We start from the raw sequence: 19,663 nt of genomic DNA on the forward strand, positions 1-19,663 counted from the left end.
AGAGGAGAGGGGAGGAAAAAAAATAAGGGGAGAAAAATGAATTCCTTGTCTAACTAGAGATGGCAAAAATATTTGAATCTAGGCCGGATCTGCAAAGATTCGGAAGATCTGGATTCGGAGAAATATTAATCCAAATCCTAAAACTTAAAATCCGTAAATATTTGAATCTGGATTTGGATGCAAATGCATCCGAAAAACTGTATATTTGAATTCACATTATTTTTTAATTAAATTAAAAATAAATTAAAAATATAGTTAAATGAAAAAACATAATATGATTAATTAAAAATATATAAGTTAAATTAAATTAAGAAATATATCGGGATCCGGATTATTTTATGTGGATTTGTGATGGTATTAGACTTGGATTTATATTACTCTTAATGTTTGATTTATGTTGTGGTATTTTTATTTGTAACTTTATGATGTATGTTATTCTAGGTATTGAATTGTTAATTGTTAAACTATTATTGGATTTTATTTAAAATTATTAGGTAAATTGTTAATTTTGAGATTATATTTTAAATTATTAAATTTTAATTTATACAGGTCCGAATATTAGCCCGCAATCCATGCAAATATGACCCACATATGAATTTGTATATTTTTTTACGGATCAATTTGAATCCATATCCGGATGCACCTACATCCGGATTTGAATCCGAATCTGAATTTTGCCACCTCTTTGTCTAACCAAACAATGAAAATGATATTAACCTCTTTTTTTATTCATTTTATCTCCCCATCTTTCTTTTCCATTCCTCTCCTCCCACCATTTCTTTCAACCAAACATGGGTTTAGAACAAACAAAATGGATAAATAAAAAATAATAATAAAAGGATAATTTATATAATAGAAAACAAATGTATTTAGCATGTATTAATGGAAAAAAATATTAAAATTATAATCAAATGTTTTGCTATTATGATATTTTATTTGTTTTAAAAACTTAAAATGTCTGAGAATAATTAAAATTCAAAACTCAAACAAAAAACAAACAACCTTTAAAGGGTGATAATCCATCACCCATTATAAATTAATTTTAATAAAATATGTTAATTTTAGTAGTTTGTACATGTAGCACAGTAGCAGAACTGTAAAAAATAACGCATACGAAGAAAACGTTGAAAGCAACCAAGCGGGAAAGAATGTGGCCCGTGCACGTTTTGAATCATCGTTATGGGCTGGGTTCTCAATTCACTAAAAACCATTGGGCTGGCCTAAATCTGAGTATGAACTCAAAGTGTAAGCAGAAACGGGCCCAAGACTTTGGGCTACAGACCATTAGAGAAGGTGTGGGGCTCTTAACACCCCCTTTAAAATCCTCAAAACAGTGAAACACTCACTTTGAATTTTATTTCAGTTAAATTTATAAAATACAAATTCGTGTATTAAATTAAAGGGAAATTTACAAACTGACCTAAAAAAATTTTAATTTCTCAAATTTAATTTTTCTATCGTAAGTAGCCAAACATAAGTTTTTTTTTTTCAAATTACTCTCCTTATTTCAATCCAAACTCTTCTCTCTCTTCATTAAACTGTAAGCAGTTTTTCTCTCTTGAATCATCATCGGCAGTGACAGCAAACGGCGATAGTGACAGAAAAAGTGAATTCCGACCGAATACACCCGAGCCCATATTCAGCACCAATCCAACACGATTCTAACAAATTGAAATAGTGCCCAAAACCTTTGTAAGCTAATTGAAAGGAATTTGATTTTATAGAACTATTGCACATTAGGTATTTGATGAAATGTTTCTTAAATTGTTTATCTTTTGTTTTTGTATAACCAATTGTTAAGAGGTGTTTGTTGTGAGTTGGAGGGGGGGGTGTTTATGGTCGATTTGGTGTTAAGACAGTTTCAGTACCATAATGTCTTGGTGCGACAAGCAAATTTGTGTGACATGGTGCCCGTCGCATCTGATTTGCATGCGATGGGTGCCATGGTCAGCAGCCCATCGCACGGATTTTGTAAAGATCGCACCAAATTCGTGCGATGGGCGTCTTGTCACCCACACCAACAAACTCTCCCACACACCACCAACATCACAAATACTTCAATCCTCCATCACTATCACCAACACAAACACAATAAAACAACATAAAACAAGAACACACAATAGAACATGCAATAAAACCTATGGTTTTTTAACTAACCATTGATTTTAGATCTTGGCCGTGATTTTGGTGATGTTGGCCGTTGAGAATGGACTCCGACGTACTGTGGGAAGCCGCTGACGATGATTGGTCGTTTTGGGTGAGAGGCTGAGAAAAGTCGTTCGGTTAGAGAGAGGAAGCTTGGTGAGAATGAGAGGAATATTTTCGTCACTTGATGTGTTTTTTGGCTAATGTTGACAGAAATAAACTCTAGAGGCTAATTGTGAAAAATACAAAATTTTTGTGGTCAATTTTGTAAATTTCCTTAAATTAACATCTTTCCATGAGATTTCACCTTAAAAATTTTATTTATAAAATACATAAAAATCCTAAACTCTTAAATTGTTTTCTTATGTTTAGTTTCTAACCCCATAAATCTAAACTCTTATAATTCTTTGAAAAAAATGATTTCTTATTAAAATTAAAATATAAATATAAAAGATGAAAAGGGATTGGTGTAAAAAGTTTTTTTAAATTATTTTTTAATTATTTGATTAATTTCAAATTCAAAATATAATAAATTATTTGTCTATAGTAAATTTTAAGTGAAATTTTAATTAAAAGGTGGTTTTATAAAAATTTTGAAGGTTAGGTTATGGACCATCGTGTCATCTAGCAGGACTAGGGGGCACGGATTTCTCGTCGTCAGTGTGGCATAAGCTCCTAAGTATAATAATGTTTCATGTGATTAATTTTTGTTGTTATTAAATAAACATATAAAAATAAATAATTATATAATATTTTTAATGGGCACGTAACATGAAATATTTAAAATTTTTGAAAAGCTTAGTAGATAGTAAGAGAATCTTAATTTATGGCAAACCTAACTAATATCTAATTTTCTTTTTCCCCGAAAATGAGGACTCTCCTAATTTTAGCTCGTCTAAGAAATTCTGTCCCTTTTTTTTATGAGTTAAATTGAAATAGAGCCTAGAAGGCCAAGTTAACGAGTGATTCTTTATACTATAAAATTAACAAATTAATAATGCAGATAATAAAGTCAACCACCACTCACACAAAAGCAAGAATTTTTAAATTCAGTAATGTGCTGAGCTTGCTTTTTATTGACCCTTTAAATTTTGAGTGTCTATCAACAAATCTGAATCTTTAGGAACTGATGCTTTTGCATATTGATCTGCCATATACTTCAGAGTGGATGACTCATTGGAACTTTAAAACACAATTCACCGAAAAGTCAATAATAATCCTGGCATATAAAATTTTCCCGAAAATTAAGCAGATTTGCAGCGGGGCATGAATTATGGACTTTTGATGCTAATTTAGGAGCAGAATTTTGTGATGCATGGTTTATTTAGCTCTTACTACTATGTATATATATTTACAGTGTGAGTACTCGAGACTTTTTCCAACTTCTCGATAAGGATTTGTGCCGAGCTGGTAGGACAATCCAATGTTGTTCTACCATATGGTAGAGTAGTGGGTTTCGTTGTGTGATTAGTAATGAGACCCACTAAATTGAACATTAAAACATCAGTAGATTCCCTAACAGGATTCATTGTTTGACCACATGGCAGAGCGCCATTGGATGCTGAGTTGGTAGAACTTTCCCCATAAATCAAATGAATGGGTCAACCAAATCATCTATGACTACATTAATGACCTCAATCATTAGATTTTATTCTGCATCCATGCACCACTAAACCCTTCACCACCCATACAATAATTAATATAATATATTAGAGATAATGTAATTAATTAATACCGGTATGACATATATTAAATTTTATATAATCTATAATTACATTCCAACTCATTAAAATAAATACACATATATCATAACCCCAATCACTTATTGCATGGTTTATATAGTGCCTTCAATTTATTCTAAAATTTTCTCTTTTTTAGCTGTGGTTTTGAGTTTCCGAAAATCTTTCCGAATGGAGAAGAAAAAATCCTCATGACTCGTGATATTATTGACCTTCTATTTTAATAACGTTGGCCTGCACGCACCCAATCCAAATCGGGCATCTAAGTGCTGACACAAAACGTGTATCTGGTCCACACGTGGATGCTTCAGATTCGTGTCGTAGACTCTCTTTGTCGCCATACGGGATACTCCGAGGGGACCGTCGTCACTCTTCCAAATGGAGAAATTCCAATGAATGTCCCATCTGTTTTTCATTTTTATGAAACCGTGGGACATTCATTATGTAAAAGATGTCCCAATGGTTCTTGTTAGTTTTACTCGTGATATAAAATCTCATAAACACATGAAAATTCATTTTTTCCCTATTGAGTTTAAATCTTTTTATATCTTATCAACATAAGAAACAGTGGAAACTATGAATTCAACAAATTAGAGCGCCTATAGTATGCTTATCAAGATCCACATTCAAATGGTCCATTTAATAAATAATCTTATTGATAATTAGAGAAAAAACCTCGATTGATGTATAAGAAAAAAAAGACTTAGAGAGAATATCTCGACCAACAGTATACACCTAGTGCTTCATTTAAGATATTCCTTTAATTTTTGGTTAGCTCTTACGATTGATTACTTGTATATAAAGCAATTAGTTTTTTGTTTTTTGTTTTTTTAATTTAAATCGACAAAAAGACCACATCACATATAACATCCACAAGCAATAAAGAATTGTAGACTCGCTCAAAGTGGACGACATACAGTTTTCACATAAAGTAATAAAAGATGTGTTTCTTTGTGCACTTGAAAAGAGAGTGATCATAATTATGAATAAGAAATTCTCAATGGCAACGATCACGTTGACAAGAAAATAGAAGGAAAAATATGCATGAAATTAAGTCCTCAGGTTGTTGTTAGTTATGGATTCATAACATACCGTTATAAAATTAAACTGTTAGCTAGCATCATACATTCTTATGGCACATCGGGTAAGCTTTGCTACAGCAAGCAAGATCACCAATTAATCGAAGCAGCACTAGCATTTAGCAATGATCAAAGAGCTAAATAAACAGAAGAAATTAAAATTAGAACTAGCAGATTAGATGTGTAATGTACATCAGCTGCAGGACATGTCGTCGAATTTTTTCTTTTTGAGGGGGGGGGGGGGGGGGTCGATCAAAATCGCCGATATTGAAGAACAATCTTCTTTCTTATGAGGATGATCCGATTGGGCTATGTAGCTCATCAAGCACAAGACGGCGGTATGTTTGGGACACCTTGTCTTTGCAACTCCCCCATCACACTATCAAGAGATGGAGGTTTCAGGCCTAGAGGGAGCGGCTGCCATGGCTTTGATAAAACATCTCCGATAGCTGCGTCTATGCTCTCTATCGACTGTTACATACATATGTTTACAGCACATACATATACCATTAATACTTTCCCATGATCAATAGTTGATTACATCTACGTGAAAGTAGTACTTAAACCGTCTGGTATAACAAACTAACTGACTAAGATATATAATCAAAATATTTTATCTGTACTGCTTCATTAGATTAACAAGCAATGCAAATCTCTATTATAATTTATTCATATTAATCTTAGATGATTGTTTAAGAGGTACATGTGACAAATTCAGTGGATGAGGATCTATGCACCGAGAGTATCTTTTATTTTAGGTAGTTATTAGTGTTTTGCGCTATCAATGGAGAACTTTAACCCTAATTCAAAAAATTTCAACATATTTCAGAAGCTTAAAGTTGGTAATAATCACTTTTCTTCTTTCTAATTGAAGGGACAACAAAAAAGAGAGTATTATATTTTTGTTTTATTTATTTGAAAAAGATAGAGGGATAGATAAATCTGAATTAATTTTTTAACTCCCATTTCTTCCAAAATTCAAATAAATAGCCTAGTAATACATTAAATTTACCATAATGTTGTTCTATTTGCCACACATCAATTTTAATAATTGAATTAGGATCCTCTCTCGATCTAACTACTTCTCAATTTTTAACAATTTTATATCATGTGTCATGTAATAATAGTTTAGAGATAGAATTTAACTTCTTTATATTTTAATTAACACGTAAATTTTCAGTCAAAAGAAATTCAAATGAAGGAAGGACCTTAATCCTATAATAATCATGCCATACATCTCACATGCCACATCAGCATACAATTGAACTTGCTATATAAAAGCATGAAATTATTGAAAGGAATAAAGAGAAAAGGGAGTGAGAGAGGTGCTTACCGGATGAAAGTCAATGAGAGGATGTGGACCAGACTGTCCTGTCGGAACACCAATGCCGGGTGGTTCTACTTTGTACATAGCATGATGATGGGAAGGGATTCCCGGGACTGGCGGTGCAGGAAATCTCTGCATGCATGCATTCATTCAATCATTAAGCATAAAAAATACGTTTCGCAAAAGCCTCTTTTCACAAAAGCATCTTTTAAGTCACATAATAAATAATACAATACATATACGGAGGAGGAGTCAGGAGTGAAGAGCAGATGGCTCCAAAAACACTAAGATACAGACACCATAAAAGCCTCCAAAAATGTAAGGATTGACAAGTTACCGTCGTTGCTAGTGGCTGTAGGAGGCATGGAGTCCCTGGAGTCAGCCCATTTGGAACCTACACCAACAAAGGAATAAGCCATAAGACACTTTAATTATTCACCAAATGCAACTAAAAGACAGATATAACATATCTCTAGAGCTGTACACGTGAATGCAAGAGAAAATAATTAAAGAGGGTTCACCTGTTGGTGGTGCCAGTGAGGAGGCCGTGGTTGAGCCCACGAAGGCGGTACTGTGGCTGTCTGCGGCAGCGGCGGTGGCGAGTGGGCTACGGGTTTAGGCCACATGTGCATTAGAGACTGGTCCATGGAGGGGTGACCCCATACATGTAGAGGTCTAAAGTGAGGAGGATGCATGGGCGGTGTCATTGGAGGGAAACCCATGGTGGGTGCTATCCAAGGGTTCATGTCTCTCTTTCCGCCACTGGGTACAGTGGCACCTCCGTACATTTGCCGTCTGTGACTCCAGCTTGCCGCTTCCGCTTCTCTAGCAAGCAGATGCTTCCGATGTGATCGATATTTCTGCACGCAATAATTCTCCTTCTTTAGTACTTGTGTGTCTCATGTATATATCACACTGAACTTAGAAAATCAAAATTATTTGGCAATTTTGTCTGAACAAAGAGATTTCACATATGTGTACCTACTAAGAACTTGGATAGGCGCATTAGACAAAAATGTGAGCAGAAATAATACTTCTTAAAGGTTGGAACATTACATTTTATTCTCTATTCCTAGTTGTAATGTGAAGATTTTGAATTTTTATTACTGCATTATCATCCAATTAAGTGAAAGAAGTTTAATACTTTTCATGAATAAGAAAGCAAGGATTAAAATGCTTACTCATGAATGATAAATAATAATCAAGAAGGTAGAACTAATACCTAATTAGCTAGGTATTGAACGTACGCAGTTGAGAAACGGAGAAGTAGAGGAAATTAATTAATTAATAGTAATTAAGCAGGAAATTAAAGAGAGAATTAGTACTTGAAGATGGCTAGCGATATTATGGCGAGTGAGACAATCAATTCCCATGAGCTCTAAAATCCTCGAAGGCACTGCCTTATCCACTCCCAGCTGCTCCACTGCTTGCACGAATCTCCTGTGCAGTTCTGGCGTCCAATCCACCTTTATACAAACACAAACACACACTTCAAGAAATTAAAACTTATCTCTTCTTCGTTAGCTCGTCCTATAAAAACAATAATTTAACAATAAAACCAAAACTCCCCAGGACTCTCTTGTTGATTATCTGATCTCTCCATGGTTGAGAGGGAGAAAGAAAGGTTAATTACCTTCATCTTTCGCTTTCCTTGATTATTATTGTTGTTATTATTCTTCGTTTGAGTTGATGATTTTGATCTTCCCTTATCTCCATCTTTAGCCAACGTTTTCAAGCTTGCACTTACAGGCTCTTCTCTCTTACTCACAATCTCTTCTTCTTTACTAAAGTTTGAACCTGAAGCTGAACCTGAAGCTGCGCCAGAGCCACAGCTAGACACCTTGTCTTCTTCCTCTTTCTTAAAATTATTTTCTTCAACTTTTTCAACGGAAGCCGATGCTTTCATCTCCGATTCCTGATCGCCACCTCCTGCGGAGAACTCCGCAAGGATTTCAGGGTCCATCTCCAAATCCGGCAACACATCACTATCATTGATTCCCGCAAAAAGATCATCGAAATCGATACTATCAAGCAGATTTGTATCTGAAAAATCAGGAAACTCGTGTGTGTCGATGGCAAAAGTACTCGCCATCTCTCCTTGGTTCTCATCTTTGCTCGTGTTCGGCAAAGGTGACACAGCTAGCATTAATTTAAAGTTGTTTCACCTAAAAATTAATTACCTTGAAACGTAAAACTTAAAACCTGCACGCTGTATAGACGCACCTGCTATACAAATATTCTATAGGGTTTAGTTACGTGGTGCAATACTAATACCTATGCATGAAAAAATAGGCTAAATACTGATCAAACGATAATAGCGCGAAGTGGGGTTACTCTTTTTTTTTTTTGGTTTCCGGTGATGATATTGAACGGAGATGAAGAGAGAGGGGACAGTCGGTGTTAATGGCTTGGCTGTGCTTTTGTTTGTATGCAAATTTAATTGAAAGTGGAGTGTGGAAGAAACTGGATCTGAACCACAACTTGTGTTGAAATCTCTGGGGTTTTGTTTGTTTCCATGTTTTTGTTTGTTAGGGCATGGCTTTTTCTCTTTTTTTTTTTTTTTTTTGTTTTTTATGTTTGTGGATGGCTATTTTTTGAAGTTTTGAAAATCTGAAAAGTGCCTCTGAGCTTCTGATATATTTATTGAATTTCCAAGAGGTTTTAACGCAAGAAGGAGAGAGAATGTCGACGATGAGTAGCATAATATGGCTTGCATTAATTGGAATGGTGACATGTATCACCAGCAATTCAGCAATCAGCAGCAATTCAGCAATCATGTATATCTGGTGTACAGTGAAAAAAATAGATCGAAAGTGTGCATATTGCCTGTGGGTAAGTCCCAATTGGCCTTCGTATTATCATCTTAAATGACATATGATATAAAATACCATTCTGTTCCCAAAATTTTAAAAGTCAATTAATTGTTTTTGTCATTTTTTTGGGGGGCCCTCTTGCATATTACACAATATGCACAACTGCTTTTCACTGTGATTTGGTAATGGTTTTAGTAAATTTTGGAATATAAAAAAAATAGGAGAATTTCGAATAAATAGGAGGCCAGTATCGAATTAGGGATCAATTTTTATACTGTTCTGTTACCGCTCGAATTTAATGTTTAAATTTACCCCTAGGTTAAGTTAATTGTAAAGAAAAGTTAGGATCAAGATGGACGATAATGGTCTGAAATTGTCCTAAATTTGAGATGAGTTTACAACAATATAAACGGTTTTTTTTTCACTATTTTACAACATTGTTAAACTTATTCTAGACCTTAATATCAGATTGAAGAACTTTTGTATATATATTATGTTGTCATGGTTGATCGAGTGGTTTTCAAGTAATTTTATTTAATTAGTTACTTGAATTTAAATTTTGAAGTAGGTAGAAGCTTAAAAAAATTGATTTGAACTTTGCCCACCCCAGACCCTCACTTTTAAAAAATATAAAAACATAATGCATGTACTAATTATATTAACATTGGCGGGTGATATATATGCTTCATAAGTTATATCTTAGAGCTCTAAAAATTATCTGAAATCCTATAAAAACAATTGAGCTCGTATCATTATTTTCCGAATCGATTGAAAGAATGAAGATTAAACTTTTGGCCTAAAAGTGACAGAAAGACGTGCCTTTATACCACATTTTAATTGGACACTTGAGGGATGTTTTTACGAGCTTTAAAGGAACATGGATTTTTGTTCGACCATCATATAGAAATTATAAACTTAGTAGGACAAAATATAATACTAATAAAACAGAGAGGACCAATAACATTACAACAAGGACTATAGTGGAGTAACCACAAATTTGAGTATAGGCTATAACATCTTTAAATATGAGGATTCAAGAATATTGGTATTTGAATAGAAGAATCTCACACAATAGTCATAAAATAATTGTAAAATTATATAATATTATTTAAATAAAAAATTAACATTATTTTTTTAACTAACACTATACGGTTTTACAATTATTGTTGTTGTTATTGTATCACTATTAGAACAATAGAACTCTTGGTTATTTTTCTCCAAGAAATTGATAAAATTTTAACTCACTCCCTTATTTTTTTTATTTTTTTATTTTTTTTCTGACTGCGTTCAAGGCCTCTAGACCCACACGTAGTTCCATAAACATTAAAACTGTGAGCATCAATAATTGTTGCCTAGAAAAAGGCGAGGACTAAAACTTTCAATTCTCCACATCCAAGTACAAATTTATCGAATTATCATCTACGATAACCCCCTTGTCTGTTGAGTTTTCGCACATCTTGTCAGCGTCACCTTTGCTCTTGAGAACTTATTAAAGTGATTTTCAAGATATTTTATTTGTTTATCATGAGAGTTGGAATCTAAAAAGTGATAGAGAATTAAAAATATTTTATTTAGGTTTTGCGACTCATATAATATTAATGAAAAAAAAAATAATTAATTAAAATTTTTTTTGACTTCATCTTAATTATTAATTATGAAAAATTGATTGTTAATCAATGAAAAGATTGATTCACTCCATGTTTAGTAATTAATCATTATTCCCAAAATTACTTTAATTGTATCATTTCCTTCTTATATTTTCAAATGTTTTTATAATTAATAATTAAAATAAATATTTCTATTTTATTTATTTTATTTTTATCTCATTAAAATCATTAATAATAATCTTTTTAAATTTTGCTAATTTTATTTTCTAATTGAATAAGGATAATTTTATATTTTTATAATATATGAGAGGTTATTCATAAAATTGTATTAAATATAAATTTGATTTTCAAAATTAAATTTTAAAAAGTTGCTGCTTTCCCGTTTTTCAAAATCCGCTATACGGTGAGGTAATTTAAAAAATATATCAAATACTAAATTAACTTTTAACTTTTCAAAATCACTTTTAACCTCACAAAAGCAATTCTAAACAGAGTCCTAAATAGTCTCAATTGTGGAGTATGATAGAAAGTGCATTGATGATCTAAAACTTTGTATAAATATATGAGCATCACGCTCATTATGCACACGGATAGAATATGAAGAACCTTAATTTTTCACTTTTTATACACAATTTTAGGATTGCTGAATCAACATATATTAAGGATGGCAATGGATCGGATCTGACCCAAGATCCATGTGATCCAAATCCAATTGGATCGGATTTTGGTCGGATTAAAATAGATTTGGATCGGATTTGGATATCGATGTGTGGATCTAAGGCGGATCTGGAGCAAATTCGGATTTATCTTAATATCTAGATCCAAATCCATATCCACTCACCATTTAATGTAATTTTATTTTAAAAAATTCTTAACAATTATCTAATTATAAATGATGATAAAATTTATAATGATGATAAAATTTATTCATTAACATGTATTTAAGAATCTTAAAACTTAAAGGTACTTAATTGATAATAAGACAAAAATTTATCAAGTGTAAAATAAAATTAAGATAGCCTGACTAATTTTTTTAAGTTTTTCACTCTACAATTTAGTCTCTTTATTCCTCTTTAGTCTACTCTCGCTTCTCCACTTCATTTGAATGCTTGGATCAATTCTTTAATTGTTACGAAAATCCATAGACTTGAGTTTGTTTTTCTATCATTTTCTCATAATCTTATTTATTTTGTATAATCACTAATCAATGGTGGCTATCAACTATGAAATAATTATGTTAATCATATATTTAGTTAAATATTATCATAATAAAAATAATAAAGCACTGAATATAATAAATCATTTTTAACTTATATGTTATTATTTAATTATATAGGAATGATGATAGTGTGCAATGGATATCAAGATGGTAAAGGAGACATTATAATATTATAATGATCTTATTCCTGCAATTACTTTTGATCGATATTTTATTATCTTTCTTATTTGTTTATTTTTGTGTAAAAGTAGAAGCTACAATACTTATTAGATTTTTTATACAAATTATATAATTTAATTGTTACCAATGCATTTTAGTCTTAAATTTTCTTTCTAAAAAAATATTGATCTCTTATTATTGAGATTTAAAATTCATGATGGATCTAGAGCAAATTTGGATTTTAATTTTTCTTTTTGGATTTGGAGCAGATATAGATCTTTATTTTTTGTTTCGGATCTAGATATGGAGCGAAAAATATAGATCCATGACGGATCTGGAGCAGATACAGATCTTAATTTTTGTTACGGATCTGGATCTGGAGCAATGTAGATCCAATCCATATCTACTCCATTGCCATCCCTAACATATATTAAATGACATATTGGTGAGTGACAACTATTTCAGTTGAAAAAATATTTTCGTGGAAAATAAAAGGTTTGAGTTCAAACTCGATTGTTGTGAGTGGGAATGTGATTTCGTTGCCAACATGCCATTAGAGGACTAAGTTGAAAATTTTAAAAAAACAATTGCACAAATTAATTACCTTGTAATTACACAGGCCAAACTTGATCTCAACTATTGTGACTGTATTAGGTAATTATCCAACAAACCAAAATGTGTGGGGAACTTTACACCAATAACCATAAAAGTTTTGGCTTTTTCCATCTTAACCTCCCAAACAAACTTCTATCAACATTAGCCATAAAAAAACCTTTGAGACCAAAATACCCCTCTCTCTCTTCTCTCCCCCAACAATCTCTCTTTCACCCATCTCTCCCAAACCGAAGAAACTCCCATCATCGGCGGCACTAATGGTCTTTTTCTCAAGCAAATGATATGTTAATTCACAAGCGATTCCACTAAAATAAGAAATTTATTTTTGTAAATACATTAAAGCATTATAATTTTTTTTAAAAAAAAATTCCAATTTCTGTAGATATCTAGTATTTCAATGTGCTTTTGGTCTATTGATGATATGATGGTTATAATTTATCATCTTGAATTACCCGTAACTGAAGTTTGCATATCCAAGAGTTGAATTCTGCGAAATTTAAACGAATTTGGATAGATAAATAGGATTCTTCATCCTTTGAAGTCAATCCCTGCGTAAGAACAGGCTACTGAGGAGAGCTAGCGTAGAAAGTTGCAGAACAGGAGTTTGAAGGCAAACCCAGAAAAAGATTGAACGAAGGTGAAAGAAACTAAGAAAGATATAGAAACAAATAATTTTTTTTTTAAGAAAAAGAAAGAAGGTGGAACGGTGCAAGGCTTTCTACACAGAATCCGATAAGAAATAGGGAAACATTTTTACTTTCTGTGCAGAAACGGTTAGCTTTTTTTATCTTCTATTCTCTTCAACGAGATTTATTCAAATCATTTGGTTATTTAGCCCTGTATAATATTATTTACTGCAGTAGCCATTTGAGAGAGGGGAGAAAGAAATGAAATGCAAGTTATGCAACCCAAGAGGGGGGGTGAATTGGGATTTTAAATTTTATGCAATACAATTCGCACAACAATTTAATCTACCGCCTTAATCAAATCAAAAACAATAAATTCAATCAAGTACAATATTAAAAGAGTAAGGGAAGAGAAAACGAACACAAGGATTTTTACGTGGTTCGGCTATCCCCGCCTACGTCCACGCCTCCAAGCTCACCCGGCTTGAGGATTTCACTATCCAAGCCTCCCAAGGCTTCAAATGTTTACAATTGACTTCCAAGGTGTCAATGAACCTTTACAACAAGAGATTATATCCCCAATCTCTTCACCCCAAGTGTTTCCCACACTTGTACACTCACAAATTGATGAGAAATGAAATTCACAACAATAAAACTCTCTTTAAGAGTGAATAACAAATTATAGCTCAATGATGATTCAACAAATGATGATTTACGAAATGGAAGCTCAATATATGTTATATGATCTTATATTTGCTTGTGTTGGTACTTAAAATGAAGTTTGAGTTGAGTTTTTATAGTGAAAGCCCAAAAACTAGCCGTTATAGGCAAATTCCAGCGCTCAAGCGGTTAGCCGCTTGATTTATCTGGCTAGCCGCTCAGGAACAGTAATATTACCGTTATTTTTGAATTGCTACAGTAACACTGTTCATTGAAATTACACTTTAGCCCACAACTTTCTATAATTATACAATGGCCCAAAACGTCAGAAAACTTTATAAATAGGTCCAATTTCAGAACTTCCCAAAATAATTTTCTTTCCCAAACTTCCTAAAATTATGATATGGCCCCAAAGATTTTATTGTTTCGCACAAAGGTCCTTTTCAACATAATACCCATTTTTTCAAAGTTCTCAAAACCTTTCACTTTAGTCCAAAATATTCATAAATTATAGTATGGCCCAAACATTTAAAATATTTGTAAATACGTCCAACTCCGAAATTTAATACTTATTTAAAATCAAAGATTTCAAATCTTAGCATTTAAGTCCAAATTACTTAAATTCACAAAATACTTTTCTTTATAAAAACAAAGACTTTTAGTTTATGAAAAATATTTAATTAAATTAATTTCTTGAACTTCTCAAATGCTAAATCATGCATCAATTAAATCATACCGGCTTTACAAGAATTTATCGCACTAATTTGTTCGTTGAGCTCTAGACTATTCTTGATGTCGCCGTTGTCCGTTGAGTGTCTTCAATCTTGACTTCACTTGATTCACTTGCATAAATATTATCCTTCAAAAACTAGTGAAAATGTGAAATACAATATTTATTAAATCACTCAATACATATGTTTGTTATCATCAAAATTACATTATGTACAGCCCTTTAGGCTAACAAGAAAGAGATGGATCGATCTGTTGAAATTTGTTAATCATGTTGAAAGTTACAAGCAACTTCGCGCTTCTTTTTTTTTTCTTTAAGCTTGTGGGCACTTCATAAAACCAAAATCCGATAATCCATAATCAGTTTACAATCTCTCTTGGTGCGACAGGCGCCTGTCGCACCAACTCACCCACGACTGCAGTTCCCTGAAACTCTCGAGCAATTTCAGAAAATAACTCATACCACTAAGTAATGTCGATTAGTGTTGGATCCAGATAGATTATGATCGGATTTCACTTTTATTGTTCACCGTCGGCGTTTATCGTTGTCTTTTGCCGTCACCGGTGATGATTCAAGAGTGAAAAGCTGCCTTTGGTTTAACGAAAGGGGAGAAAGAAAGTTGCTTTTGATTTGTAAACAAGGGTAATTTAGGGAGAAAAGCGTGTGTTTGACTGATGTTGATAGAAAAAAATTTAAAGGATTAATTGTGAAAACAGTAAAACTTTTATGGTTATTTTTATAAATTTCCCAAATGTGTGAACCTTGTGTTAAAAAAAACATATCACTGGAAGTCTAATTCTGAAACTATTCTCTAATACGGGCATGAAAACCCTAAACCTAATGTTTTTCAAATGGTCTGCATTGATGGAAACTATAAAGCCTATACGTGTTTAGGGCAGAGCGGGTCACTAGCATCGGGGTCTGGTATCAGGTCCTTTAATAAAACAGCAAGTTCCATCACTTTCACTGAAAGTCTTCTTCGTGATTAATTTGTGCATTAATTCATAATTCATTCATCACCATCTAATCGTCTCCTGAGTCACCCAGTTTTTCCTTTTTCTAGTTCGCATATCTTTCATGTCATTGTGACTCACAAATCTCATCCGTTTTGCACAAATTAATTACATAATTCCCATTAAAAACAATTAATAATTACATAATTTAACGTGTAGAATTTAGCCACGATTATGTCAAGGCAGAGTACAATTATTATTGTTGTTGTTGCAGTTGTTGTTATTGCCATTATTATTATTACTATTTTCTGAGGTGTAATAGTGATTATCATGAATCAATTGAATCACGGGTTGTCCGATGTTTACGTCCATGATTGGATAAGTATAAAGTTTGCTTGTTTTGACTTGACAATTTTCCACTTCTTAGCCAAAGACAAGTCAATTCTATTTAACGTTTGGCTGCCAGAACCTAGTGATTATGTGATTCGAATCACTTCTCGTGAAGCTAGAACTCTGACTGCCATGTGATTTAAGTTGATCCACCAAAGCATAATTTTCTTATAAGAGAAGAGCGTGTTATTTAAATCAGAGTTTACTTATTTGTTTGGTTCTTGAGAAAAGAAACGAGAAAATTGATAAATGCTTTGATTTCTTACTTTTTCATACTGAATCTGAATTTACAATCTGTATTTATACTAATGTCCAGAACTTTCCATATACACGCCAGAAGCATGAGCTAATTAACAACTTCACAGGAATCAAGTTTATCTTGATGTCATTGAGCTCAAAATTGCGGGCATTAGTTCAGGTCAAGCCCTTACGGGGGCAATTTTCCTTGTATATCGTAGATATTTTCTCAATAATTATGAGAGTAGATTTTCAATTAGATATTTTCTCAATAATTATGAGAGTAGATTTTCAAACTGTTGCTTGATAGATTTTTAAAGTGTTAAAAGTATGCAGAAGAACTCTCTGTAGATTTTAGATCGTAATGTATTTGTAGATGTAAGAATTAAAAAAATATATCTTGATGTCTTTGCATGCCCATTAATATATTATATTAATATTATATTCTAAGGTAAGGATTAAAATCTTATCTTGATATGAACTTTTTTGAGAAAAATTCATATGATTAATAAATTTAAAATATAAAAAAGTTAAATATATCAATACACTATTACTATATAACATATGGTATAAGATTGTTAAAAACTCGGGAGCGCTCAGTTTAGAAGAGAATTCTAATCCTTGATTAGGTAAATATAAAGGAAGTAATCAAGTTTTTCCATTTTCTAAAAGTGAAAATTTTTAATTTATTGAACTTAAAAGAGAATAACAAACCTAAAAGTTATCTAGTGTTTCTTTAAAATGATAGGAAAAATGGAATACTAGAGATTTAACCAATAAATAAAAATATCTAGTGTTTCTTAAAAAATGATAGGAAAAATTCAAACATGAATTTTTGTATAAAAAATGAAAAAATTAGATGAAATTCGACGAACATTTACAGCTTCAGAAGTACGGTGTACCACTATTAGGCTTATGTACCTATTTTGACATGCGAAACTATACATAACTATTAGTTTCACTAGTCGTGTAATAATTTATTTATTTATTCTCATTTTCTAAATGGGTAAGGCCTTGATGTCCCCCAGGTTGTAATCCCGTTTATTCTTTTATTTTATTCACTAGCTTGTTGAGTTTTTTTTTTTTTTGGGGCTAACATATGCGACTAAGTTGAGGTTAATAATTGATGTAACCAATATTATCATTATCATTAGTTCTTTTCTTACCATGCACGATCATCTATATTATTATCATTTTTTTTAAAGAATTTAGTTCTCCTACGCAATTAAGAGAATTTCGTAATTAATTAATAGCTTATGATTATTAAATATATAAATGGATCATCTTGCAATATTTAGTGGTCTCTTGAAAGTCACTTTCTTGATCCTCCACTTGATGAGGAAAGCAAATGGGTTGCTCCTTAGGGGGTCATATTCATATTATATACGTGAAGTTTACTGAAGACCCTGAGGCAGATTCAATGTCAGCCTTATAATCAATGCCCTTTGCAATCACCCATTTACTTGACATTAATTTCAAACGACCACCAAATTATTCAAATCCCCATTCTCTGTGTATGAAATTACCGTATATTAACTACAAGATACAAGATCATGAATATTCATCATTAATCGTTGCATATTAAAAGCCCTAGCATATGATGATGCTGGCTATTTATGCATGGGTGAGAATTCAATTTTATTGAATTATGTTAAAAAGTAAAAGAAAAAAATAGAAGGTCGAAAGTTGAGCTATATATATTTATTGACAAATAATAGGAAGAGAGAAAACCTCTCATATTGGTCAAAATTAGAGGAAAAAAAATCCCGCTTTTGAAGGTTCAACCAAAAATTTGAAGTTTTTAGTTTTCTTTTTATTTGATTATATGCGTTTCAAGTTTTCAACTGTTATTTATTCCCTTAACTAAAAAATAAATAAATAAATAAAGCCTGCTACTTATTCCTTTTCAAGAAGCTCTCTCATTAATTTCTGAAAAGTTTCCAACTCCAAGGAACTCCAATGGTGATGGAGACTAACTAGTGGCAATCATCATTGTCTGAGAATGTCTTAATGGTTTATTAATTTTGTTAAAAAGATAACATGACTGTGTATTAAAGTCTCTTAAGATATCATTAAAATACTCTTTAAATGAGGATTTTATTATTTATTTAAAAAATTACACTATTAATAAAAATATTAAAATTTCTCGAATAAAATTATTCTTCTACCTTTATAATATTAAAGAACGATTTCTCTTTCATCGAATAATATAAACATATTTTTTATACTATAATTATTAAAGAGAGACAAATATTATAACTACATTATTAAAAATTTAGAGGTAGTTAAATTTAGAGAAAGAAGAATTTCATTAAAATTATGTAAACTAATTATTTATATTTGAATAATCTTTTAAGAGAGAGGCCTTTTTTTATTATTCTATTTATCACATAAACAAATAAATAAACATTTAAAGAAATAAAATTAAATGAGTTTTTTTGTTAATACTCTTAATACGTAGTTATATGAGTAAGATTGTGACTCCACTTTTTGTAATAATTTGAGAAATTTTATTCACTAAAGTAGCGCATGCATGGTAATTAGTGGATACAACAATACTCTTTTATGTAATCAATATTATGAGCCATGCATGACACTAAATATGAGGAAAAAAATGTCTATAGTGCATTAATGCTATTTCCAAATCCATTTGAGAATTGGAAATCAAATTACTCGAGTAAATCAAGACTGATTGGATACAAAAAAAGAAAAGAGTATTCCTAAGTCCAGATCACCAATAAACAACAACACACTGGTTGCCCTAATATTCTGAGTTAATCAGTAAAGCACCCTCTAGCTAGACAGGTAATGAAAATGCAAACAAGTAAACAGTTGCCATGATAACTAATTTTGTTGAGAACTTTGAAAGCCACAAAAACAGGATATCAGAAAAGGTGATTGTGACAATTTCAGAAATTTCATCCTCATGATCGAAGAACTGGTAGAGTCAGTTTAATCCAGCATGTCCAATTGCCCATCTTGTTAATTAATTACTGTCCCCATTCTTAAGATATTTATTTCTTGCTATTTTGTCTACATAACTAGTAGTTCCTCTTTCTTTTTCTGAAATGTTATTATCGGCAGGGTAAAAATTCATTTAGTCCATGTATTTAATATTAGTGTTCATTTAGTCCCTATATTTTTAAAAATACTCTGAAACATCCATGCCGTTAAAGTATTGATATCCCTACCGTTACTTTTTATTTCTTTTGATTTACTTTTACAATATTACCCTTTTATAATAATTTTTTTGTTTGGATATTAATAAAAATAAAATAATTAAATTATCAATTTAATCCTAAAAATTAAAAAAATTATATTAATTTTTAATTGTCAAAAATTGTATGCAAACTATCAAGTGTGC

At 31.7% G+C, this 19,663-nt stretch overlaps 1 protein-coding gene across 1 annotated transcript; it reads right to left on the reverse strand.

Moving 5' to 3' along the window:
* Positions 1 to 4,947: 4,947 nt before the first annotated feature.
* On the reverse strand, positions 4,948 to 8,993 carry LOC18050740 (transcription activator GLK1). The gene is made up of 6 exons (XM_006446631.2): positions 7,924 to 8,993; positions 7,616 to 7,756; positions 6,812 to 7,150; positions 6,628 to 6,684; positions 6,297 to 6,422; positions 4,948 to 5,434 (listed from the first exon to the last, which is right to left on the reverse strand). Exons 1-6 carry the CDS (start codon positions 8,434 to 8,436, stop codon positions 5,285 to 5,287), a joined length of 1,326 nt encoding a protein of 441 aa, XP_006446694.1. The 5' UTR covers positions 8,437 to 8,993; the 3' UTR covers positions 4,948 to 5,284.
* Between the last annotated feature and the right edge of the window lie 10,670 nt (positions 8,994 to 19,663).

This window comes from Citrus clementina, unplaced genomic scaffold (assembly GCF_000493195.1).
Source record: "Citrus clementina cultivar Clemenules unplaced genomic scaffold, Citrus_clementina_v1.0 scaffold_2, whole genome shotgun sequence".
NCBI classification, from domain to species: Eukaryota; Viridiplantae; Streptophyta; class Magnoliopsida; order Sapindales; family Rutaceae; genus Citrus; species Citrus x clementina.